This window comes from Tursiops truncatus, chromosome 19 (genome assembly GCF_011762595.2).
Source record: "Tursiops truncatus isolate mTurTru1 chromosome 19, mTurTru1.mat.Y, whole genome shotgun sequence".
NCBI classification, from domain to species: Eukaryota; Metazoa; Chordata; class Mammalia; order Artiodactyla; family Delphinidae; genus Tursiops; species Tursiops truncatus.
Genome location: NC_047052.1, coordinates 30,234,042 through 30,261,421, shown reverse-complemented (window position 1 = coordinate 30,261,421; position 27,380 = coordinate 30,234,042). Strand labels below are relative to the sequence as shown.

Sequence of the window (27,380 nt, the reverse complement as noted above, 5' to 3'; positions counted from 1 at the left end):
ACTGATTCTAAAAATAAAACCCAACCTCCAGGGATCAAGATTTTCTCCCACTAGGGATACGCAAAAGAGGATACGCCTCTGGCTTCTGGTAGAGACTCCTTATGGTTGTGGCTGTTCAGCGGTTGCCTGATTTCCTTGAATTTTTTTATTCCAGGTCGTAGACACTTTAAGGAATCCTCTTGCTAAAATAGCAGAGCTTAGCACAAGGTTGATGAGTGCGTTTAAGATGAAACTAAACAATCATAATCACAGTGGCGCAGGACTGGGCAACTAGTCCTCACAAGAACCCGTAGGGAGGCTCTGTGGTCATCTCCATTCTGCAATTGTGGGAAAGGCCACAGCTAGGAAGTGGCAGCTGGGATTTGAACAGCCAGCTCTCTTTAGAATATTCTTAGTCTTTTCCTGATAGGCCAGCATTTCCATAGATTTTGGTTGAAACAGAATCACTAATGAAAGGAAATTTAACCTCCAGAGCATGATCCCTAAACGTATGGTTTACTTTCCCTATATTTTGGGGGGAGGAAAGGGAGAATGTGTTTCGGTAATAGCATACGGTTTACAAATTGGTGCTTGTTTGAAGACAGTTCTGTGTTTCTACTGCTGGTGAAATGGGCTATTAACATTTCCTGTGAAAAGCCAACCCTTGCAGAGCCAACACTATTATAAGGATAAAAATATCACTAGTAATTTTTATAAAAAGAATGCCCTTTGACACTCTGAAATTTCCTTTTGTGCAAGGACTTCTTTTCACTCTAAATGTTATGAAATATTTAATTTTAGGGTCTGAATGCTCAATCTAAGTTCACCCATCCTTTTCCAATATCTAAAAAAAAATTTTTTGTAACAGAATTTGTTTTGTAATCCAGATATGTTTTTCTATATTTTTACTAACTACTTATCTTTTACACATATTTATATGTAAACTTGTTCTCTACATTCTTTCTTGTCCTAAAAATGTGATGAGAATGAATTTTAAAAATTAAAGTTTATAAAATTTACGTACAATAAAATCAACTTTTTTGGATATAGAGTTCTATGAGTTTTAACATATGTATAAACTCCTATAACCACCACTACAATCAGGATACAGACTAGTTCCCTCATTCCAAAAACTCCCTCACTGATTTGCTCTCTGTCCCTATAATTTGCCTTTTCCAGAAAGTCAAATAAGTGGAAGCATGCGGTGTTTTATCTTTGGAGACTAGCCTCTTTCACTCAGCATACTGACTTCGAGATTCATCCAAGTGGTTACGTATATCAATTGCTCGTCCCTTTTATTTGCTGAGGAGTATTCCATTGTATGGAATTTCCATTTACCCTTGGAAGAACATTTAGGTTATTTCCAGTTTCTGGCAATTACGAATAAAGCTGCTATCAACATCTTTATGCATGTTTCTGTGTGAACATAGTTTTTATTTCTTTAGGTAAAGCCCTAGAAATTGGATTGCTGGTGATATATTAAGTGTGTGTGTGTGTGTGTGTGTGTATGTGTGTAACTTTATAAGAAACTACCAAACTCTTTACCAGAGTGACACTCTTTTGCATTCCCACCAGCAATGTATAAACTTTTAATAACCTGAATACTATTTTAAACACTCTTGGCTTGAGGTTGGCAAATTGTGTTTCACAGTTCCTAAGGCTTTCGAAGAGATATCCCGCGACAAAGGGAGAACCTCCAGGTCCTCCATACCTTCAAAGCTTCAAAGAGAACTGCTCCAGTTTGTTTTATATATTGAATTTCATATAAGAATACACTTAGGGAGAAAAGAGGTTTACCTGTGAAGTACTGGAAAACCATTGAGGTAGGGCAGTGCATCCAGAGCGTGGGATGTGGACCATGGTGTTACCCGGGGTGATGCTCGGTGGCGCTCCAGGACTCTGCACATAGTGAGGACAACTCGGAGAAGGTGATTCCCTTTTCAGCTCCTTTTCAATTCCTGTAATTGTGGCGAGGAGGTCTTCTTTTAGACTCATATGTCTCTAACATTCTCCTGTACTTGTTCATGTCTTCTTTCACAAAGAGGAAGCTGGCTTTAGCCTCAGAGCCTTCAGCAAGCAACAGTATCCATCTAGAATGAAGTGAACATATAACTTTGATATTAAATATTATATACTTTATATACAAATATGGCAAGAATTATGAGACTGAGCTAGAATGACTAAAGTTTGGGAAACTCAACACTAGGGGAGCTAGTTATTTAAATAGACCAGGAAGTGAGTCCTTTAGTGAAGTGAAGAGAGCTCCTTGGTAGAGCACATAACTGTCTCTTAGTTTATATATTTTATGAGTTTTAAGCCTATATGATAGTAATTTCCTAAAAGAAGACAGTCTTCCGTTGCTCTTTGGTTTTGCGATACTTGTTTTTCAAGTTCCTGCTTTTATTACTGATTTGACAAATATTTATTAAAAGTCATTAGGGGAGCAGTGGGGATACAGTGGTAACTAAACAGACACGGTCTCCTGCCCTCATCAAATTCACTTTCTTCAATCCTTCCTCCTTCCCCTCTTAGAGGCTCTTCAGGATCCTTGGAAAACAAGCGCTTCTGGATAAAATTTAAATTATATGAAAGGCAGAGAAGAGATAAATGACTTTTTTTGAAAGTTATTTTAATACAGTCAAATGGAGAAATAATTTTATTTTCATCATGTCTTTGGAGCCATCTAGATGTGTATTTTGTTTTCTGTTTGAAGCATTTTTAGGTAAAATAATATGTACCTGCAGACATAGTGATAAACTACATGACTTTTTGAGGTTCCTTCCAACTTTAAGTACGTGAGGTGGGGTATCACAGACAAGGAGCAATGCTGTTGTTAGAATACCCGTTGATGCCAGGACCTCTCCGAAATTAGACATCTTTTACGTTAGAGGTCGCAAATTGGCAGCTGCCTGAGTTCTGTTTAGCCATTGTTGTTTCTTGTTTGGCCCACATGGTATTTAAAAAAAGTTTGGGAGGAGGGAGGGGCAATATAGGGATGGGGGAGCGGGAGGTACAAACTGCTGGGTGCAAGATAGGCTCAAGGATGTAGTGTAGAACATGGGGAATATAGCCAATATTTTGTAATAAATGTAAATGGAAAGTAACCTTTAAAAATTGTATTAAATGCAAATCAAAACCACAATGAGGTATCACCTCATACCAGTCAGAATGGTCAGTATCAAAAAGTCTACGAATAATAAATGCTGGAGAGGGTGTGGAGAAAAAAGAATCCTCCTACGCTGTTGGTAGGAATGTAAATTGGTGCAGCCACTATGGAGAACAGTATGGAGGTTCCTTAAAAAACTAAAAATAGAACTGCCATATGATCCAGTGCATATATCTGGAGAAAAACATAATTTGAAAAGACATATGCACCCCACTGTTCATGACAGCACTATTTTCAATAGCCAAGACATGGAAGCAACCTAAGTGTCCATCGAGAGATAAGTGGATAAAGAAGATGTGGTGTATATATACAATGGAATACAGCCAAAGAATGAAATAATGCCATTTGCAGCAACATGGATGGACCTAGAGATTATCATACTAAGTGAAGTAAGTCAGACAGAGAAAGACAGATATCATACGATATCGCTTATATGTGGGATCTAAAAAAAAAAAAGATACAAATGAACATTTTTACAAAACAGAAATAGACTCACAGACATTGAAAACAAACTTATGGTTACCAAAGGGGAAAGGGGGTGAGGAGGGATGAATGAGGAGTTGGGGATTAAAATGTACGTACTACTATATATAAAACAGGTAACCAACAAGGACCCACTGTATAGCACAGGGAACTATACTCAATATCTTGTAATAACCTGTAATGGAAGAGAATATAAAAAAAGAATATATATATTTATATATGCATATGTATATATGTATAACTGAATCACTTTGCTATATACCTGAAACTAACACAACATTGTAAATCAACTATACTTCAATAAAAATTTTAAAAATAAACCAAATTTGTATAAAAACTAAAAATTTAAAAAATTAGCTTCCAGCATGTTAAAATTACAAGTTTTCACATTTGAAAAAAAAACAGGTTTCTTGTTTATTTTGAAAATTCATGAATCTTGCACTAACAAAACAGCTTTTCTGAATGGCAGAGTTGTCTGGGACTGAGTAGTGGCTGTCTTTTTAGATAGAGCATATGCCCTCTTCAGGAACCTTGCCTCACTCATTCATGTTACCTTTCTGGCCCTAATGGCTATTTGAATTTGCAACCCTGCTTTAGATATTGGGAGCCTGGGTTTCATGCCATAGAATCGCCTAGAGAAACGCAGCATTCCTCCCTGTGCTGGAGGGCCGAAAATGTTGACCTGGGAGCTCATAGAGTATCCAGTTGGTTATATCGCCGGTATAGTAGCTGTAATTCTGGGTCCAGGAGGAAGAGATCAGGGTCCTTTTTCCTGGCTAATTCTAGTCAGGTTATCGTGGATCCTTCCTTTACAGTGAAGATACTACTTCCAGTGTTACCTGTTTGTATCAGTTAGGGTGCTTGATTGTAAGCAACAGAAACAGATTCTGGTGAATTTGAACAAAATGGAACTTTATTGAAAGGATATTGGATAGCTCAAGGTATCAAAAGAAAGAATGATCTGGACTCAGAAAGTTCAGGAAACCGGGAATACTTTGAGGACCATGGGTGGTAGAAACTAAGGAAATAGATAAATTGCCTCCACATTTGTTTCCCCTTTCTTTGTCATTCTTAAGTGTCTAAAGTCCTGGAAAAGAGAATCAGGTTGGCCTGACCCACATCCTTGTTGGGGGAAAGCAGGACACTTTGGTTGACAGTGATTACTGTCACTTCTAAGATTACATAAAAGACTTCCCCACAAGGAGATCTGGGTGCTCTTATAGGAAAGGAGGACTGGGTGTGGGTGGGAGGCAACCCAAACAGCAAATGTTCACCACACCTCTTCTCAGGGTTGTCATGAAGATATTAAGTATACACTGTAAAATGTGGTAGAGGACTAAATAAGTAGTATTTCAAGATCCATGAGCATCAAATTTTGAGTGCGCTTTTCAAGTAAATGAAGGTATTGACATCAGTCAAATAAGAAATACACTGAGTAATTAGAACAGAGGGAGCGGCAATTTTATTCCTTTTGGCAACTGCTTTGGTTATAACATCTCCAAAGAAGCCCCGCTACCTTTACATGAAAAACAACACTTATAAATCTTAAAGGTTTCTACTCCAGTTATGTGAAGATAAATACATGTGATGAAAAGTTCTGTGATTAAAACTTGAAAGGCATTTGCTCACTCAAATTTCAAGTGCCAGTAGAATACTTTCCATTGTTTTCTTAATTGTTGTCCTAGTGTCACAGACATTTGCATGTTTAAAATACACATAAAAAGAGCCTACAGGGCTTCCCTGGTGGCGCAGTGGTTGAGAGTCCGCCTGCCAATGCAGGGGACACGGGTTCGTGCCCCGGTCCGGGAAGATCCCACGTGCCGCGGAGCGGCTGGGCCCGTGGGCCATGGCCGCTGAGCCTGCGCGTCCGGAGCCTGTGCTCCGCAACGGGAGAGGCCACAACAGTGAGAGGCCCGCGTTCCGGAAAAAAAAAAAAAAAAAGCCTACAGAGGTGAGCTGTAGATAAAGTTGAAATGACAGTTTCAAATTTGAGTTTTGATGTAATGCTACGTGTTAGAGTAAACAGGGTGTCACATGCTTGTGCTTTGACTGCTTGAGTGGTTTTTGTACTCACCCGTGAGCCTAATTTTTTTTTAAGGACCACAACAATAACCAAAGAATAAATGATTCTTCCTCAAATCACAAGTCTACTCTGTATAAGAATCCCTGTACCTACTATTCGAAATACGTAGTGGATTTTCAAAGCTGGAAAGATATTCATGGAGATACACTGTTCTCTGATTCTTGTGCTCTTGGTGTTTCTTTCTTTGCAAGCTCTTGATTTGCAACAAGCACGGAAAATGAGTGAACCCCCCCTCAAAAAACAAAAACTCCTGGCATGGATGGAAATAGAAATTAATGATTCAAATAAGAAAGAGTGCAGTAAGCCTTAGCTGGGTGGCAGGAACGAGAGAGAGGGAAAGTCAAAGAAACAACTCATGGTAAACTGTACGTGAAAATCATTTCTAATAATAGCTCGTGGTAGGCAGTTCCCAGGATAAAAAAGTCGTTGGTGCACTGAGAAAATGAGAACGAGAACGCACAGTATCTTGATGTGTTACTTAAGGCAATGGAGCTTTAGAGTTTACCTTGTGTGCCATGTACATTGATTAAACACAAAATATATGCTGGCCATTTTTGACCATCATTTATTGTATTGATTTGTTAGCAGGGGAACTATAATAAAAAAGCCATTGATTTACTGTCCTTATTTGCTTATGGGCTTTTTTTTAATTATTAATTTTTTTACTTTCTCTTTCTCTTTTGGGGGATCATTTCTTCTAGACAAATGCTGTGCTTCGGGAAGTTAGAAGAGAGGGGACCCCTGTAGAACAAAGGAATGAGATCTTGACGGCCATCCTTGCCACACTCACCGCTCGCCAGAACCTGAGGAGGGAATGGCATGCCAGGTTTGTTTTATTACGAAATGGGATTTGTTGTCCCTGGAAAACAAGAGCTTTCTTTGGCTAAGCCCTTCCTGACAGCTGGTCTCATCCCTCTCATTGGAGGGGCCACGAAAAAGAAGCAAGTTACAGATGCTTTCAGCCAAAGTTAGCTTTCCTACACATGGTACCTACATTAATTGTAATGATCCGTGATGTCATCTGTGTGCATGTATGATTTATCCCCGAGTAGAACATTTAGCAGAAATGTTTGCATCTTGAGAGTACGGTAATTTAAGTACCTGATGTTGGAGAACCCTTTTAATCAACCATCTAAAAGACGAGCATTGCTGTTTAGTTCGAGCAGATGTCTGGGAAATCCACACGGTACTCTTACATCACTCGGGAGGCAGATCGCTTGAACTTAGTCTATTCAACAACCCCATTTTCAGAACTGACCAAATAGAAATGACTTTGGCTTCAGCCCAGTTTCTTTGCACATGGACTTAGCTGTGGTTAGAAAGCTGTTAACTGGTAGCAAGTTTCTGCAGACCATCAGGTTTTACAGAATTGGTGCTTGCATACTAAATGCCACGTTACCCTGCTCTTCTTCGCACAGCGGCTGGTTGGTTGGTAGAAACCTGGAACCAGTTCCCTCAAATGTTAGTTATCCTTCAGATGCATAATGTGTATTGTTGAATTACCGTCTGTCTCTAAGCAAGAGGTAGAGGAATCAGGAAAATGGTGCTGGATTTTGTGTCAGAGTCTTATTCGATGCTTAAAAATTCTGTGTGCCTGGGAGTCAAGAACATTTATTGATAGCCATGATATCCTCCAGATGAGTCCATGCCACAGAATTACAATCATTGATGGCTTTACTAGTAACAATTCTCATAAAAATAGATTTGCCTGAACAAGCCTGAAGAGGAGCATTTTCCAAGGAAGGAGACAGTTAAGAGGATGAACTGTCCCTTCGAATTGGGTATCAGAAAGCTGCTTTTTCACATATGTGTATTGTCTCTGAATTTAGACTTGCATTGAAACCATAATTTTAAAATTCCCAGTGACATTCTCCCCTTGCCCCCTTATTTGTAGTGTGGTCAGGGTAAATGACAGTTTCAACTACAGTCATGAAATGACTTTCAATTGAAGTTTCAATAATTAATTTTAACATTTTCTTTGTATTACAGTTTAAATATGTATATTCACTCAAGTATGGATATTCTATTAAATAGCGGAATATCCATGAGGGGACATCTAAGAGGCTTCTCTCTCTCTTTGACCTTTTATATCTTTTCCCCTGGTGATTTCTTCTGTTTTTGTTTTTGTTTTTTTTTTGGCTGCGCTGTGGGGTTTGTGGGATCTTAGTTCCCTGATTAGGGAGTGAACCCGGGCCCTCGGCAGTGAAAATGTGGAGTTGTAACCGCTGGACCGCCAGAGAATTTCCCTGGTGTTCTTACTAAATAGGAAAGGGATAAAGAAAGAGGTGGGGGGGGGGGGGGTGGAGAGAGAGAAGGAAGGAAGGGAAGAAAGAAAGAGAGAGAGAGCCCCCTGTAAACTCTCTCCCATCCCCCAACCCCTCCAAAGACAGCACAGCGAGAGGAAATGTTGAGAATGGATGTCTTCTATTGAGTGCGTTTGGTTTGTTAACAATAATTTCCTTATACACCAACTCATCAGACAGCGTGGCCAAAATGGCCTGTTTAAAAGGAGTCTGGTTTCAGCATTTCTGGCCCTTAACTGCTAACAATTTAATCAGGAGCTGGTGCCAGAGCTGAAGTTGATGTAGTCTAGCATCTGAAACAAAACTTCCCGAGTCCTTTGTGGTAGGGGAGGAGACAAGAAAGGGCTTAGCAGCTGACACTCTGCAGACCTCCTTAAAACTAAACACCTGAAAGAAGATTTCAAGCGGGTGGTGTCTTGAGAGCTCAGAAGGAAGTGTCCTCAGAGTATTAAATAACCATAATCCTTCCCCCTGCCCCGTCACCAGCACCATTTGATGTTTCCCATCCCGGTGACCTATCTAAAAGACTCATCCGTATCGTCTGTATAAACAGACAGTTACCATCCACCTTTCTTTTCCTCATCAAAGCTTCCTCTGGCCGTCTGGAATCGGGCATCGCCTCGAGTAGCCATCGGGCGTGTGGTGGTGAAAGTTATAAAACACCCACTGCGGCACTGACTGAGCTGCCAGTGTTTCAGACGTTGGCCTGTTGTGCACCTTGGAATTACACAAGGAAAAATGTGCTTTGAGAGATAATAATTAGCGCTCGCCGAGGGCCAAGCAGTGGGTTAACAGTATTTTACTTTCATCAAAGCTATCAGGGGATCCTTCAGATTTAGATAATAGAAATGTTTTCCTCTGAAAGTTAAATGCAGATGACTCTAATTACCTGATATTGCACGTTAGAGAACGCATTAGGAAGAGTACAACTTCGAGAAATTTAGGTCACCTGAGACTCCACAGCTGGCGGTCGCTCTAGTATAAGTCTGTTGTAGTAAAGGTTCCCCCCACTTCAGTAGGTTCATTTATGTTAACGATATTAGGGAGACTATATTAAGTGCAACTTGTAACTTGGTTTTAAAACATTTGTCTCTCTCTCCTCGGCCAGGAGCCGAGCCATTGTTTGGGACTCACTGAAGTCTCTTAAACTGAAAGCATATGTTCCCTGTAATTTAGCTTTTGGAGGAAAGTGTCAATTCTGCGTGACTTGGGGTAACTGAGTTTGTCACAGTGTCACACAACCCTGGGATTCTAGAGGCACATCTGAGTGCTGTGGGTTTCCTTCCCCAAGCCCAGTAATCCCATAAACAACCCTCTCCAAATAGACTTATTAGGGCTGTCTATTCACTTCCCCAGAGTTGAATGATCCAAAGCACTTCGGGAGAAGCCGTGTGAATGCAGGGTAAGTGTTAACAGAAGTGGTACAGAATTTCTGAAGATTTGGCTTTGTTTATACAGTCCACTCTGCCTGATGGACAGCTTGTTATAGCTTTTAAAGAACTGGGCAAGCCCTCTGATCTGACCCCTTCTTGACCTCTGCAGCCCAAAGGTCAGCCTGCAGCTAATAAACTCGGAGGTTCTTAGGGTCTACTGTAGGAAGAGGCAGAAAAAGAGCAGCTGCAAGGGCTGGGTGTCTCCGGATAGGCTGCTTTAGGGTCACTCTCTGATAATGAAAATGATTACCAAATTATATGGAAGTTTAACCGCAGTAGTGAGTGAGAGGAGGGTGGAGCCCGATGTATTAGGTTTGATAAATGAACTGTGAAGAGGCCCATCTGGCCCTCAGCATCTTTTCTCCCCCTCTTTCCCTACCAAGGGGAAACATTTTAAAATAACAGCAGTACATATAGACTCAGTGACCCATGCAAGGAGGTGGAATGGATTAAGATTTAATGGTGACAGTGGAAGAAATTATCATTTGAAAAGTGCACTAAAGAAAAGGTACAGTTCAATGTCCAGGCCTGAGTTGTTTTTCTAAATAAGAAATAGGAAAAATCAGCGCCTTTGTTTATTTTGCACAGGTCACAATGAGAAGCAAATTATGTTTTTCCTGCTTGCGTGCATAGTCTAGAGAATGTAACTAAGTCAAACACTGGCAAAAACGCTTTACAAAAAAGCTGTGATCTGTTTCAGCATCTGGCCACCGAAGATTATACATTCTTTTTTCTTTTTTTTCGATACTTAATATACATGTGACTCTTGCACTGTTTTACTACCACACTTGGCAGTTCTTCTGTAAAAAATAAGAAAGCACCTAATGTTAATTGAGTAGATAGTCTGTTCCTTTCTTTATTCCTTTTTCAAAGGAACATCATTGCGATGCTGATTAGTGCCAACAATGGGTCGGTCACAAGCTATATGTTCCCTTACTTGTTAATGGATAAGAGTAATCTATTTAAAGCTCTCTCCCAGCTTCCTGTGGGCATTGAGGGTCCTGGTTTCTGACCAGTGACATTGGCATTCACAAATCTCCGTGCTCTTCTTCGGGGGCACATGCCATGCCTCTACTTTCTGAAAGAGAACGATTTTATTCCATGAATATTTTTGTATATTTTGTATGCCTACTATATACAAAATACCGTGTGAGGTGCTGTGTATGAGATAAATTCTTAAACTGTGCTCAGCGGCCAATTTAAGAATTTGTCTGGGGATGAGAATTTAGCAAGTTCCTAGAAAGAAGCTGTGAAAAGCAGTGGAAAAGAAAGTGGTGGAGCCCTCGTGACCACACCAGAGTGGCATGTTGCTCTTGCCCTCCCAAGAAAGTATTTAACTGTAGATGTCTCTGAAGTCTAGCATTGCCGTACTGTTGAAAATCCCTTATGTTGAACTCTATTGTCTATATCATACAAGCCTCACCCAGACAATTCTCGTGTTTAAAATAGAAATAAAAACCTTCTAAACATTACCCAAAGGGAGCATTTTTTCATCTTAGGTTTTGACTCAACTGTGTATGTCCATGGGGATTTACAGTGAGCAGAAAGCTGGGTGAAGGATAACTCGGGGAGCTGAGGAACGCTTCTAGAACGAACTGTGCCTTTTACCTTTAAAGCACTCTCCTTTAAATTTTTGCTCAGTAAGGTGCAAATACAAAAAATAAGACAAAAGCCAGGCCATTCGGGGGTTTTTGAGAAGCCAAATTGAGATGTAATTCATATAACATAAAATTTATCATTTGAAAGTATACAGTTAAGTGGTTTTTTTTTGTTTTTTTTTTTTTTTTTAGTATATTCACAAGATTGAACAGCCATCACCATTATTCAATTTCAGAGCATTTCCATTACCCCAAAATGAAACCCTGGACCTGTGAACAACCACTCTCAAGTTCCCCTTCTCCCCACACTCCCTGTCAACCACTTTCTGTCTAATCTGTTGTACTTTCTGTCTCTATAGATTTGCCTGTTCTGAACATTTTCTATAAATGGAATCATATAATTTGTGACCTTTTGTATCTGGCTTTTTTATTTAGCGTAATGATTTCAAGGTTCATCCACATGGTAGCATGTATCAGTTCTTCATTCCTTTGTATTGCCAAAAAAATATTCCATCGTATGGATAGAACACGTTTCGTTGATCCATTTGTCAGTTGATGGACATTTGGGTCGTTTCCACTTTTTGGCACTTATGAATAATGCTGCTGTGTACATTCATGTACAAGTTTTTGAGTGGCATGTTTTCACTTCCTTTGAGTATAAACCTAGGCCTGGAACGGTTGGGTCACATAACAACTCTATGTTTAACTTTTTGAGGAACTGCCAGACTCTTATCCCCAACTGCTGCACCATTTGACATTCCCACCAGTAGTACACAAAGGTTTTGATTTTTCCACGATCTTGCCAACACCTGTCCTTTTACCTTTTTTAGATTACAGACATCCTAATGTTATCTCATTGTGGTTTTGATTTGCATTTCCCTGATGACTAATGATGTTGAGTGTCTTTTCATGTGCTTGTTTAACACCATTAGTTTTTTATTAGGAGATTTTAAAACATGACAGACTTAAGGACTTATCCCTTAAGTGGTAAGGAAGTCACGAGCCTATTAGGGGTATCTGGCTAATAAGATGGATGGAGTTCCAGACGAAGCTGGCATGAGTGTGCAGCTGTGCCCATCTCTCCATTTCCAGGGCTAGGCCTGGCCCTTGATTTATTTGCAGGTGGCCCACGTGCATATTTTGTTTGTTTCTGTAGACCCCCTACTTCTCCCTTCTACCATTGTCTTTCATTTCTTTCATTGTAGAATCTCTGAGCATTGCACACTGGATAGGAATGTAGCCTAATTAAGTGGAAACTCTCCACCTAAGTTCCTAACTTCTAGGCTCAAACAGGGCTTACTGTATTCCCGTAGTAGACAACTTCATTTGGGTCCAAGGAGCTTAGAATGGTGCTGAGAAAAGTTTTTTAAACATGTTTATGGCGGTTTCTTAGCAAAGCTTTTAGACCTACTTCCTTCTAAGAGTTAAAAGTAATTCTCTAGACCTAGACGTCTTTATAAGACATGTCTTCCCCATATTGGGCTTTGGCTTCTCAAAAAAACTGCCAAGTTAGCAACTTTTCTAGACCAGTAAAACAACCAAACATCTTCCTATTGACCATCTTGCTCTCCTCCACAGCCCCAGCCATCACCCCTTACCTCCAGGATGGATCCACTTTAGACACCTTTGTTAGGGCTCCAAAATCTAGTTGTCATAACCCTGACATGGTAATGAATAGGATTTACTTTTCTAAGCGAATCAGCTTCAGAACCCTGATCTGGGTGCAACAAGTCTAACGGTTTGTGTAAATGACTCTGTGGGTCGACTCTGGTTCTCAGGCCAGCACACTACTGTTTTCTCCATGGTTATCTGGTCTCTCCTCTTGTCTCCTGGCAGGATTGAGTTCTATTCAAAACTGACAGGTTGGCCCAGTCCAGTTTCACAATTATAAACGATTATTTACTGAGCGCTTGTTATGTACAAGTTAACTGTGTTCAATGCTGTGCGAAGTGGCAAGATGAGTGTGAAACAGTCTCAACTCTGAAATAATTTATAGTTTAATGTAGGGGAGGGCGAGGGGAGAATAATAAGAACACAATGGCTAGCATGCAGATGTCCATTCTTTTTTGTGTGTGGCACTGTGGGAAACGGAAGAATGATTTAGCAATGGAGTCTCGTCCCAGGAACTTACAGTTTGATAGAAGCTTATGAGGAGGAGTAACCCAACATGTATTATATATGTACTTGATTCTGTGTTTGCATTTTTGTCTCTCCTACCAGAATGTAAGTTCCTTGAGATTGGGTATTTGGCTGTGCACAGCATAACTTTAAGCTGTCTCCTCCGTTAGAACGGTGCCCTGTGTGAGCCACATCCTTGCTGCCTGCGCATCTCACATCCCCTATGTCTAGAACAGTGCCTGGCACTCAGATTGATTCAGTGGCTGACTGAATAAAAGCAGCTTTCTCCTCAACCCACTCCTGTATTTATAAGTATATATGTGTTTCTTCTTAATTTGAAGAGGAATGAACGTTTGAGACACTGCCAGCGGTGGAAAACTTGAAACTGGATGTAAGGAGAGCTCTCTGATAGGCACTTCTCTGGTATTTAACTCCCAACACAGCACCTCTGACCCTTCCAGCATGAGGGAGGAAGGGTGCCATGGGCACAGGCTGACTTGGGTACTTGAGGAAGAGCCCAGGAGTGAACAGCATGGAACTGAGCTGGGTCCGGGACAAAAAGACATGGTTTCCTCCCTGAGCCAGCCATTCCTGAGTCCCTGCCCTTCCTGGAAGTGAAATAGAATGAATGAAGAAAGGAAGAACAGGGGGAGGGGGAAAGGCCTCCCTAGGGGCATTTCTCTGAATAAAGGAATAGGTTTCAGACCAGGAGGGACAAAGCTGAGGCTAAATATGGCTTCGAGTCCATATCTCAAAGGACAGCTGCTCCCTGCTGATTATCTGCTGACATCCTGATATGGCTCTGATGGTATCAGTACAGTGATGAGCTCAGTCTTGGCGGCTAGGCATTGGGGCCAGAATTTGTTTTCCATCCTAGAAGTTGTGGTCACAAAAAGTGGAACCACCAGCCTTGAGGATGGGCTATGGGATGATGAGACTGATGTAATTATGTTCTGAGACAGCACGTGGTGAGTCATCTGACCATGTCAACTGCTGTCATTCATGCCACAGAGAGTGGCTGCTGCTTCAGGCCAGCTTATTTGGGGACCAAAAGCTGTGGCATTTCCAGTTCAGTAGCTGTCTCCTGCAATGAGCTAAATTTGTGTGCAGCATTGTGGGTGGGAGTGAGGGGTAAACGAAGAAGGTTCCAGGGAGCAGCAGGGAGGCTCTGGCCGGCTAGTTGCCATCCATGTCTTTCTTTTTTAATGCATCTGCCCCATCTCCTGTAATAATTGCAGTTTCTGCTTTCTGCTGCCTTTAGCAGAGGAATGTCCTTTGTGTCTCTGAACCAGATGACTCCATAAAATCCGATAACTCCATAAAACCTCCTCATAAATGTGTAGGAATTGAAACATTGTATAAATTTAGAGCCAGGATTAAATGAGTCTAGAGATAGGGTTACCTTTTTTCCAAGATACAGCAACTTATCTTAAGGAGGCAAGTGTTGTTAATGTTATTACCATTGTTACTGTCATTATTTGAACAGTTTTACGGGGGACAAAAGCCAATTGACTTCTGCGCATCTCATTTATAAAATCAACACACAGGCTTCGGTATGAGCCCCGCTCCTGGCAGCTTTCTGACTATGAGTGGCTGCTGGCTGTTTCTTAGAGGGAGTGCTTCTTCAACTTTTTGAGAAAACATGGATTCATTCATTTATTTATTCAACAAATACCTATTAAGTGTCAGCTATTTGCCAAGCACTGTTCGGGCAGTTAGAAACACAGCAATGAGCAAAACTGATGAGAATTCTTCTCTCATGGAGCTTCTGTTCTAGTGGAATGACAAAAAGTGTTTTCCTAAGTGGAACTCTGAACGTTTCTTTAAAAAAAAATGCGTGTAGTTGCCATGTCCTGCCCATTCAAACCCTCGGAAGAACCAAAATGTAGTTATTCAGTTGAGATAGAGATAACATTTTCTCTCCCGATCCTCCTCCTAAGGTGATCACTTGTTATGAAACTTGCAGCTTTAGTTCTAGTGGGTCAGCTTTGTGAGATATTAAGGGAATACCAGGGTTCTGAGGCTCGCCGTCCTTGGGAGTCCACAGCATTAATTTCTCCTTAGATAGTCCACACCTGTGTTCCCAGTGACTTTAAAACAAAAGATGTGTCACCTTAAATGTCTTCACTTTAAGGAAGCCTTGATAGATGGTGGTCATGGTTACTGTGAGTGTGCTGTCAGTCATGCACTGATTCCACAAATATTTGTCGCGTGCCTACCTGGTACCAGGCACTATTGTAGGCCCTGAGGTTATAGAGCTGAGTAACACTTCACTAGGCGAGAAAACAGCATAGTCTAATAATGCAATGCAAGAGATTAAGTCAGGATTTGGGGGAAACCCTTGTCCCAGGGATGAAAGTGGCCAGTTCTCCAGAAGTGTTCTTGTGCGACTCATCACATGCCTGACCTTTGTGAGGAGCCCTGCTCCATTGTGAGACTGTGATGGCAAGAGCTGCCCGTCTCCAAGTGTGAGTGAGAAATAAGGGAGAAATCTATATGTGATTATGGGTCATAGGATAAATTCTGGGCTATCTTCTCTCCAGAGGGTTCTCCATGTTAAATGGGGGGAAAAAATGATTTCTTTCAGAGTAAATTTTATGAATATGGTATAGAGGTTGGGAGCATAGATGCTGAGTCAGATGGCTTGGGTTTGAATCTTGGATCCACTTCTGTGACCCCAGGAAAGTTACAGTGAACTTGACAAGTTACTTAACCCCTCTGAACCTCAATTTTTCTCATTTGTAACTTGCCTGAGGGGATAATAATAGAACCTATTCCATAGGGCCGATTAAGGGATTCCATGGAAAACACCTAGAGCAAGTACCTGTCACATACTAGGTGCTCAATAAAAATTACCCCTCTTCTTCAGATCACAGCAAACAAGTGACTAACAGTCCGAGCCAGACTCACCCAAATTGGCCTCTCCTTTGAGAGAGTGCCCCCATGTAAAACCCAAGCCTCATGGTATGGGCTTGATATTGCTGAGCTGGCGAAGGAAGGAGCATTAGACAGAGCTCATCCTGTGTCAGGCCCTGTCCTAAGTAAGGACTGTCACATTGAATTGACAGAGGTCTGAATACCAGTTTGAATCCCATCTCCAGCTGGCTGTAGCCTCTGGGCACATCACAGACCCTGGATGTCAGCAGCTTCATCTACACAAGAAGTGGCTTGATCCAGGTGACCTCGAAGACGTCTTCCAGCTCTGACAAGGTGTGACCCTCTAAGTTAGATCCCAGGGAGTCACTAAAGGTGGGGTAAGTGTCACTCCTGCTGGCTTTACCTTTCTACCTCCACCGTCCTTGAAATCTGCAGTTGTCCTAATTTTAGCAATACTAGCAGCTAACATTTAGTGAGAACTCACCAAGTGCCGGACAGAGTCGTAAATGCTCGAAGAGGTGAGAAAAGGGAGGCAGAGAGATGCAGAGTCATTGCCCAAGGCAGCACAGCTAGTAGGTAGTGGAGATGGAATTGAAGCCAAAACAGACCAGCTCAGACCTCTGCTGTGTGGCCACCGCCGGAGCAGTAGCAAGGCTTTCCTCTCTGTCAGCCACTCACGTGTTCTCGTAGTGCTTGACCTGGGTCTCACAGTGTAAGGGTTAGAAACCTCCCAGGATCCTTCCCCGCGTGGAGCTAGGCAGGCGTGTGTCTGTAAATGTTTGTTTCCTCTGGTACCTAAACACATTTCACACTTTTTAGTCGTGGAGGCATCTCTCTCTCTCCCTCTGAGGAAGTAGTTTCCAGCTCATACTTTATAAATCTCGCTACCAGAAATCTTGTAAAGGAAAGTTACTACCTTTGTAGCCACGTCGTCTCTTGTATACTGGTTATAATCTTTCAGGAGGTGGAAGAGTGTAGGGGCCCAGATGAGAACATCAAAGTTTAGCCTACAAGAATCTATAAATCCTCTAAGTGGAGGAATTTCGGAGCCGGGTTATAGTCAAGGCTGATTGGAGTAGATTCCCTTAGGCTGGACAGGTAGGATTTATCTTCTCCATAATGGGTTAATCACCGCTGTACAGTATGTTTATACCTGGGGAACAATTTACCGCACATGAAGAGCAGTAATTTTATTTTATCTCAGGGGTGTCCCCAGTGTATTTTACAACTTTCCTCTGTCAGGTATATTCCGGGTTCTAGATAAAAGCTTAACTCTGGCTTCCAGTTGAGGAAGTGAGGGCAGGGTGGGGCGCGGAGGGGGTGAGGAATAGCTCTGTCGGCCTGTAGGGGACACTGTTGCATCATTTATCAGAATGATTTTCACCATCTTGTCCCAGGACAAAACAAAACAAAACAGACAAATCAAACAACAAAAATAGATCAGTCACCTTAACATTGCTTCTTGAAATTACTTGAGTGATTCTGGTGTGATTAGAATATTAAGTGTTTTGGTGGTATAGCTCAGGCTGCTTCGTGTCCATTCAGGAAAGGGATAGTTTAGTGTTTCTTTCCGAGAGGGGAGTGATTGACACGCCTTTTCTTGCTAGCTTTGTGTCCATCCTCTTCTCTGGACAGGGTGCTACTTTGTAGTTTAATAAACTTGAGGTTTAGTGGACCATCTCGAGTTTTTACAAAGATATGCCCACGTTAAATTGAAATGCTTCAGTTCAATTGTGTTCTGAACGAATATCGTAAGCCTTGGGAGGGCATTTTGGAAGTTCTGATTCCCTTCTTTTTATCCAGATCTTTATCTTCACTGAAAAAGATGCAGTTTACTGAGAAAATGAAGTCATGTCTACGAGGCAGGCTTGTGGAGGGCCTGGTCTGAACTCTGGGAAGCACCTTCCCAGATTCTCGGCCCGCTCTGGGTTCGGCCTGCCTCTCTTTCCAGCCTGCCGACAGTCTCTGCATCCGTGTCCAGGTGCCCCGTGGCCTTGCCAGCAAAATCTCCCCCCCTCCCTGGCCAGCTCTGGCCTCTTCCCTCCCAGAACAGGAGACCTGGAAGGCGATTGTAATTAACCCCTGGAAAGTATCGGTTTTGCTAAGGCGGCGTGTGCCGTGATGATACTGTTAGCTTGCCCCCTTTCCAGTTTCACCATCAATTATGCCATGTGTTTCATCCAGTTGGTGCTACCCTCCCAGTGTTAATTATAACCTACAAGACTGTTACAGTTAATTTTATGGCAAGCATATTGTCTTTTCAAGGCTCCGGAGCAGCTCATAAATTATCTTGAAGGTAAAATGTAACTTGGGGAACCAGTTATGAAAATTCCATCCATCTCGCTTAGGAGCTGCAGCTGCTACTGTCAGCTGCCTCGCTGCCGCATTGTGAAGGAATTACGGTGGGTCAAGTTTAAGAGGGGAGGCCCAGGCTGTCACTGAGGAGGAAGGCTGTCCTGGCCCTGTCAGCCAAGTACCTTCTGCCAATCCCTGGTGGTTCCACTTTGCAGGCAGGAAGAGGCAGGCAGCACAGGTGAACGGTCCCCAAGCTGTCTGTATTCATTACTTTACAGAAACCTGTTGTAGGCGGGCAGGTCCGGAGACCTCGCCTCTTCTCTGTTGTCTTGATGTTAGGCATCATCTGCAAAGTGTGAGAGAGAGAACTCTATAAATAACTCTGGGCTTGGTTCCGGAGAGCCCGGGAGGAGAGAGGCGGGAGGCACCAGGGGCCGTGCCTCCCAGCAGCCTCGCGCTGGCCTCTCCGGGTGATGCCCGTCTGGCCAAAGCCCTTGGCTTCAACAGGCATTTTCTTTGTGGTTATTATTTTTTATCCAATCTGATCAAGTGAGATTTCGCTGTGAACAAACGTCCTCCTAAAATTGCCTACTAAATAAATTAGCAGGTTTTCTTATTGGGATAATAAACACCCTCCTTTTCTGTTTCCTCACACTAAGTAGAAGCTTTACATTTCAGCCCTCGGGGTTTTGGCATTATTATTTTTAATGACTGAACACAAGCCTTTCATTTAGCTTGTTTGTATAGTTACTGTAAATGGTCTTTCTGCTGTTGGTTCTTCATTTGAAATTCCGCATGTTATGCTCGCTTTAAAAGCTTTGAGGGGGCCTCTGAGAATTGGGAGCCGTATTAAGCACAGCATCTTCCAGCAGCACTGAAAACAGACCGTGGCAGAAAAGTCAGAGAGGGCGTATTAAGAAACTATGCGTGCATGTGGCAATCTCAGGGTGAGTCTGAGTGAAGCAAACACGAACAGGGCCGTCTCGGTGCAGGGTGACAGCTCTGCGTGGTAGGTAAAGTAGGCCTTCCCTAAGCTGTTGATTTCTCCCTGTGTGTTCTGGAGCATGTTCTGTGTGTTCACACAGGTACTTGCCTTTGTACCAAGGGCCCGGAAGACCATTATACCTGGGCTGCATGACTGAGAGAATGAGGCCTGGTTTTTGTTTTTGTCTTTTTTTTTTTAGGTACTGTGATTTTTTCTTTTAAGTAGAAGTATAGTTGATTTGCAGTGTTATTTTCAGGTGTACAGCAGAGTGATTCAGTTTATATATATATATATATATATATATATATATATATATTTGTTTTTCAAATTCTTTTCCATTATAGGTATCACAAGATACTGAGTATAGTTCCCTGTGCTATACAGTAGGTACTTGTTTACCTTTTTATATGTGGTAGTTTGTACCTGTTAATCCTAAACTCCTAATTTATCCCTCCCTGCCCTTTCCCCTTTGGTAACCATAAGTTTTCTGTCTGTGAGTCGATTTCCGTTTTGTAAATAAGTTCATTTGTATCATTTTTTTAGATTCCACATCTGAGTGATGTCATATGGTATCTGTCTTTCTCTGTCTGCCTTACTTCACTCAGTATGATAATCTCTAGGTCCATCCATGCTGCTGCAAATGGTGTTATTTCACTCTTTTTTATGGCTGAGTAGTATTCCATTACACACACACACACACACACACACACCCCCCACATCCCACATCTTCTTTATCTATTCATCTGCTGATGGACACTTAGGCTGCTTTCATGTCCTGGCTATTGTGAATAGTGCTGTTGTGAACATTGGGGTGCATGTATTTTTTCGAATTAGAGTTGTCATCTTTTCTGGAGAGACCTGGTTTTGAGGAGTTAGGAGGGCACATGAAATGGTGAGATCATGCCCGAAGAGCCACTGGGCTTTCTCAAGGAAGTGTTCTTCTGTTCTTCGTTCTCAAAACGGTAAAACAACTTAATACTTGGGTACTTGTGAGTTTTCTAGTGAATTCAGACAAGAGGTTGCAGACTCAAATGTCAACAGGGCCTGGCAGATAATCTAGACGAATGAAGGCAGGGAGGTGGGATTGAAGTGAATGGGGAAGTTCACACCCTATCTGAAGTGGGCGGCAAGGAGGCTGGATCTGTGTTACTAGGTCTCCTACATTTGTAAGAGAAGGGGAAAATTCAGATCATGTGTGTTGGTTTATGAAGTCTCCTAATGATTTGAATGTTAGCAATAATTCAAAGATTTGTACCTGTTATTCAGGCTGATCAGTACATGTCTGCAGACTAGATGGTGTGGTGGCTAGGATTCTGATATAGAATGCAAGTCCTGCCTGCTCTGAGTGAAAAATACCCGCAACCTTCTCATACTTTTAGAGAAGAGAGGCAGTGACCCTGGCCGGGAGACCAGGATGCAGTCTGGGTACTGCCTCTGCGACCTTGTAACATTGTTCTGCTCTATGTCAGTTCTTGCTTGGAGGAAATGTTTGCACGTACTTTTTGCCTTTAACTTGGCAGTCTTTCATCTTTCCTTTTACTGAGGAAGCATATGAGAGTTTTCGAAAGTGAATGAGGGGTATACGGTGCTTATTGTCACCATAAAAAAGGCGTCTGCAAAAATGTTGGCCGTTTGGAATCCAATGAAGAGTTTGGTTCTCAGGAAGGAAGGGCAGGGACTCCACTGCTGGTGATCACCATTTCTCCTATTACACCCTCGAGTGTATGCCTTATCCCCAGCTCCACCATGGGGGAACCCAGCTGTTCCTTCATGGCACAAAGATGTCATGTGGTCAGAATAATCTTTCAGTTTCATTGCTCAGACTGATGGCCACATGGAGGTATGGTCAGGGAAGTTGTTAAATACATGTGGGTTTGATCTTCTGGAGAAGAGGAAAACATAAAACGATTTCTTTCCTTGAATAAAAGGAAAAAGGTAAGCCTAAACCTTGGCTGCCGCGAAAGTCAGCTGTTACGCATGCGTGGTTCAATTTCATTGTAAATATTTCATAAGGGTTATTAGAAGGGAGCCCGGCTGACATCACAGCCCCAACTCTACCAGAGGAACCATTTCACTAAAATAAGCCAACGTTTCTAAAGAAACATGAATTTCTAATGTAAAGTTAACATCAGGTCGGAAAACCCTCTGGAAGAAATGTCTGTATCAATGTTTATAATCTCTGCATTTATGGATTTGCAGTTTGTACAAAAGACTCCCAAAGAGGCTTTATTTTGGTTAAATAAGACCAGCTTGTGAAATAGTCTGTATATCCAAATCTATCCTAACCCAGTGTCTTGGCAGCCTTTTGTATAAATAACGTCTTTTCCAAAATGTGTGTATTTGAAAAAGGAAGAGGAAAATTAAGCGGCAAACTGTGTCTCTGGGTTGCCATAAACTGACAGAATCTTAGAAACAGAAAGCAAAGACTGACAGCTCATTCGTTCTTTGAGCAAATTACAGAGCTGTACATTAATTTATGGATTTTATTGACGCATGGAAGGTTGCAGTGAGAGGCAAAATGTTTACCCTAACTACTTTTCCTTTTTTTTTTTTTTTTTTTTTTTTGGAGTAGAAGTTTATTTAGCTTTTTTTGGGGGGGAGGCTATGTCACACAAATTATGTATGAGTTTTAGAGGAATTTGGCAGAAAAAAATGAAAGGATATTCACATTTTGTAAAAACTTAATCTGCGTTCACAGATGGTCGTGTTCAGGTGCTATTTTAATTATGAGGTAAAAAACAGCCCCACACAGTAGGAAGTCATCTTAATAAATGGAGAGATGCTTTTGTCTTCAGGCGTCAAAGAGCCTTGTTACAGAGAAATTTAAATACTTTCTGCTACAGGGGAGAGTCTCAAAATGACCAGGATACTTGGAGAAAGCAAAATGATGGACTCTTCTCGAGATCAAAGGAGTCCACTAGACATGTTTTACCAGCATGTAACTTTGAACCTCCTTAACACTGGTCATTTTAGCGATGGCTTTTCCAGTGATAAATGTCCATCATGGATATCTTCATGTGATCAGAGGGAAAATAAATAGAACAAATTGCAACTATATCTTTAAAATTTTAATCCCAAATGGAAGTATTTCTTTACGGCTCTTCAGCTCCAGGGGCTGCTTTGCCCTTCAGGATACAGCGCCCAGAAAAACCAAGAATAATTCAAATGCTGCTGTAACTTACAGCTTGCATGAATAACACACAAATAGAACAGTCTTCTTATTAAATATCAGTAATATATTATAATAATGCTTTACTGTCCTTCCCTTAGTGGGGAATTATGAGGACCTCATGTTAGGACCTCAGTGTCCTGACATAGTTAATTATCCATGGATAATGGTTTTCAGCCATCTCTCTTCTGAGGGATGCAGCTTTGTTGTTGAGGGCTTATTAAGTGTTTGCAGACTCAGGTGCAGTGCACCTATGCACCTTCCTACAGAAGCAAACAGCTGTGTTCTCTTTACCATATTATACATCACATAGAGCATCTCATTTATTATAGCTGAGCAAATGGTACAAGTGCAAACCTTTATGTCCTGTCCTATACAGTGATAATACATTTGCTGTAGAGATGTTCGCCTGATTTTCATAAGTAATTAATCTTTTCTTGTACCAAATGTATCACAGGAAAATGGGTCAGCACGGGGTCAAAATACATTTAATCCGGCCTGCAGAGATTGGAGGAGACCTCTCGCGTATAGCGTCGTTTTTTCTTTCACAAGGGCCTCCCCCTGTTCGCGGTCTCCCCATCGGCACAATGCTCGCATTACTAGGGACTTAGGCTAATGAAAGGGAATTCTTTTCAGTCCTTCAGCACCGAGACAGGATTCAGACTTGAACATGCGCTAAGTGAAGTAAGCTTAGCGACAGTCACCCACGTTCGGTCCCTTGACAAGGCTGTGTATTGTCCACGCAGATAGTGGTGGTGGTTTCTGTCAAATCTGAGGTGTCTCCCAGTTCATGCAGAGGTGTGCCCTTCGAAAATGTGCCAAGGCCGCGCCCAGAGGCCTCTGAAGTGTAACACACAGTGCACAGGTGGCACAGAAGATGATTTTGTAATATACCGAAGAATACTTTGTATTTTAAAGGTTAGGTATTTTGCTTTAGATTAGAAAAGTGTGATTGACATTTGGATCCATGGTTCCCAAGTCATATTGTTGAGGACAGGACTAAAGTCTGTCTTTAAGTTGTTGTCTTTTTTTAAGTTGGTTTAAAGAAAAATTCTGGGAATATAATAGTGTAGGGTGGTTCATGAATATCGCGGAAAATCATGATGGTGGATCACATCATCAAAGGTTGGGAAGTGCTGACCTTACAAACTGAAGGGATTAAGAAACAAGTATCTTAATCATAATTATGCTATTAGTTATGAAGTAGATGATGATGATCATCATCATCATTAATAATAGCAGCTAACTTCTAATGACTCTTGGAACTATTCTAAGTGTTTTCCCCATATTTCCTTTGCTTACTTTTCATGCCAACCTGTATGTGGATAGCTTGAAACTCAGAAGTTACCTCAATTAAGGTAGCTAAGACCCAGAAAGGCTAGGAATTTTCCCAAGATAACACAGGTTGTAAGTGACCAAACCAGGACTTGAGCCCAAGCAGTGAGGTTCTGGTGTCTTCTTTTTAATCATTGCCTTTTCTACATCTTGATGGGTTAAGAAATATTTTCCTCTGTCTGTTTTCTAAAGAAGAAAGGTAGAGAAACATGAAAACATGTAACAGTATATATAATTATATATATAATGTAAGTAATATTTAGTTTGTATATATCATATCTATATGATGTGTATATATATGTGTGTGTACATATATATATATGTATAATATTATAATGCAGTAGTCATCCATGTTTTGTGAAAGCTCTAACCTGTGCTACTGCTTTGTCTATATTCTGAGCCTTTGGCTTAGCTAGCATCCTGGATGCTTGAACAGATGCCTTAGAACTTGAAATTCCTTATTTGAATGAATGAAAAAGCGGGGGCAGGAAGATTATAACCCTATTTTTTCAGTTACTGCCATAGAAGCCTCTGCATATGTACTATTAGGGGATGTCACTTATTACTTACCAAACAAGGGCCTAGGGAGCAAAAAATCTTTGGCAACTTCTCATATTTCCATACTTAGAAAAGCATCATAATTCTTTCACCCGTTCACTTAAATATATAGAAACAATGTCTAATCTTGTCCTAAACTTAAAATGGAACTCTTCAGCAAGTAGCATGGTGAAAGAGAGAGAGTTAACCTGTGACAGTTAATCTCAACTCTTAAACAAATGAAATGAATAGAAGATCAAGCCCTCAGGACCAAGATGTAAGTAGGAATTAGGTCTCCTAGGTCCCAGAGCAAGACTGAATGTGTACATTTGACGTTCTTTTGTGACTCTTGGTTTATCTTGACTTAAGATTCCAGAAAGATGCTCAAACCGGCAAGCATTCTCATCTGATATTTTTCTGAGCCAAAGTGCTTCGTTTTTTTTTTTTTTTACTAGTATTTATGACTAGTCACATTGCACAAGGAAACTTTACCTGGGTGAGGTGTTAAGGTGCGGAGAAATGGGTAATTGGGCCACTTAGAAAACTGTCCAGTAAAAGTTTCCAAGCCAACATCCCCAAGGGCCAGGAGTCATCATGAACAATTACTTGAGAATTGTGAGGTGCTCAAAGAGGAAAATTGCAGAACAAAATGGGTTGAAAGAATGTGTACTCTTGTCATTTCACGTTGAAGCCAGGGGCTAAAACTCATGCCTTGCACCATTGTAATCTACAGCCATTTAATTTGCTAACAAGACTTAACTCATCAGGATCGGCAGCCTCCTCCTCCAGGATAATCAAAACAAGAAGCGTTTGGCTCTGGAGGGTAAATGTTGTCCATCTTCTATTGTCCAGCCCCACCATTTTCTTGCTGGCAGGCTGAGATGAAACAGAAAGCTGATATTTGGAGCCACTGGAATTGTAGGACTTGTAATTTAGAAATATCCATTTTATCCCGTGTAATTTCTTCCCTAAGATTCCTCAGTCTAAATCTGATACAGGTAGGAGCCAAGACAAACAGTAACCATTTATAGTCATCCAGACCAGTTTGAATTTCAGCCTAATGTAAAGCAAAGAGAGTTTTTGGCTTCATTTCAGGTGTGTAACAGGGGTAGAAAATGCATTTAAAATTTAGCAGCAAATGTTACCATATGTTTCCATAACAACTACAAACTTTTATGTTAGAAAAGCAATAATATAAACATGCAGGAATCTTAGAACAGTAAACTATTAATTTACCAAATATAAAAAATCCAGCATGAAGGGGCTTTTATAGCCATAGAAGCCATGAGGGGCCCAGCATCCTGTGAATTTCTCCATTATGTGGCAGAAAATGCTGCCGGTCGGTTTAAATGAGCAAATCTTTTAAAATTATAGGTACAGTGTCAATTCTCCACAGTGCATTTTTCTGAAACAATGTGTGATGGTGCCAGCTATGGCTGATTTCTTTTACCATATTGAGCTAGTAGAATACCCTTTAGTAGCTGCCCCCAATGCACATCTGTAAGATAACTGCATTTTTTTTCCTTCCCCCATAGCGTCAAACTTAAAAACGAAGGCTAAGGTCCTATAGAAAGTGTAGTGCCCGGGAGCTGACTCTAATGCTTGTCAAGGAAAAGGGGTTCATCGATTGTTGATATATAGGAAGAAAGTTCACAGTTTTCTCTCTAACACATTTTGGAATATCAAAGAGACAAGGGGAAAGGGGGAAAAATGGATCTACATGACCACATCTTAAGAATTAAGGAGGTAGTTGAGTTAGAGTTGTTGAAATCACCGCCAAAGGAAATTCATAGTTCTCTGATTTCTCTGGGGGGCAAAGACACATCATCTTTCAAGGATTGTGTCAGAAACATAACAATGTGTGGATGGGTCTTTCATTCGAAAAGAAGCATGATTTTTTTTTTTCCCTGAACCTACCTCAGAGTGTGGATAGGGTTTTGAATCTTCTCCTGGAACAAAACAACGTTACCTTGTCATTTAAGGGAGGATGATGCACCTTGCCCAGCTTTGAAACCTGGGATGATGAGATAACTATCATTGAACATACTGATCAGTGAAGGTCAAAGAGAAAAGAAGGTCAAAGGGAGGTAGGCTGCCCTAAAAATGAAGTGCAGAACTCCAGAAAGGGCGTGCATCCAGGAAGGGCCCTGTTACAGGTTCGAGAAAGGGCTAAAATTCTCAAAATTTCAGAAGGTGGAGTAAAGAGCCGTTTCAGCTGGGGTAGGGTGTTCGGCTTGGCCTCCCTGCAGCCTTCACGATGAAACTCACAGGCTGCTGAGCCAGAAGGGCGGCAGCAGGGGCTTTGGTTGAAGCAAAGCTCAGAGTGTTAGTGGGCCAAGGAGAAGGCAGAGGCTAATGTTTAGGGAGCTGAGGAAACCTGGCCAAGCAGGAGTAAGGGTGAGAAGCATGACCAAGGGGAGAAGAAGGTGAGATGGGGCTGGAGAGGCAGGAGGGGTCAGATCTTAGGATTGGGGTAGAGATTTCATTTCATCATGGTGTTTGCTGTCTCCAAATAGAAATGGATCCAAATTCCATTTAAAAAGCATTTGGAAAGTTTCCACTATGTGTCCAGTGCTGTGATAGGTCTTCTAATCGAGGTTTAAGGTAGTCATCGGAAAGCAGACAGAATTGATTGTGAGATAAATGCCAGGTTAAATGGCATCAGCCTTAATAAGTAAGTCATGAGCTCTTTGAAATAAGTAGTCATTATGAGTTGGGAAAGTTTTTATGGAACAAAAGGAGTCAAAATGGAGCTCAGCAAGTATTGAGCACCTACTCTGTGTTGATGCCTTTATAAGTATTTTTGTGTTTATTTCTCCCGGTAATCATACAGAGGTTGAGTACCACTGCCTCCATTTTATAGATGATGAAACTGAATTCAGAGAAAATTAAATAAAGATGGTTATGGACAGAACTTCAACTGAAACCAATTTAACATGTTAGAAGAGCGTCAAAACCTAAAAACCACTAACCTCGAACTAAAAGTGTTACGGGTTTTTGAATAGCCCTATGATGTATT

At 41.4% G+C, this 27,380-nt stretch overlaps 1 protein-coding gene across 4 annotated transcripts in view; it reads left to right on the top strand.

The window, feature by feature from the left end:
* FTO (FTO alpha-ketoglutarate dependent dioxygenase) overlaps window positions 1–27,380 on the top strand; it is a 372,655-nt gene that overhangs the window by 206,061 nt on the left and 139,214 nt on the right. For 3 of the 4 annotated variants that reach the window (XM_019932532.3, XM_073795580.1, XM_019932533.3), the window contains exon 8: window positions 6,413–6,537. In XM_019932532.3, the coding sequence (XP_019788091.1) occupies window positions 6,413–6,537 (125 nt within the window). Of the gene's footprint in view, window positions 1–6,412; window positions 6,538–9,370; window positions 9,417–27,380 lie in introns of all 4 variants that reach the window. The other variant, XM_073795581.1, reaches the window with a different exon arrangement.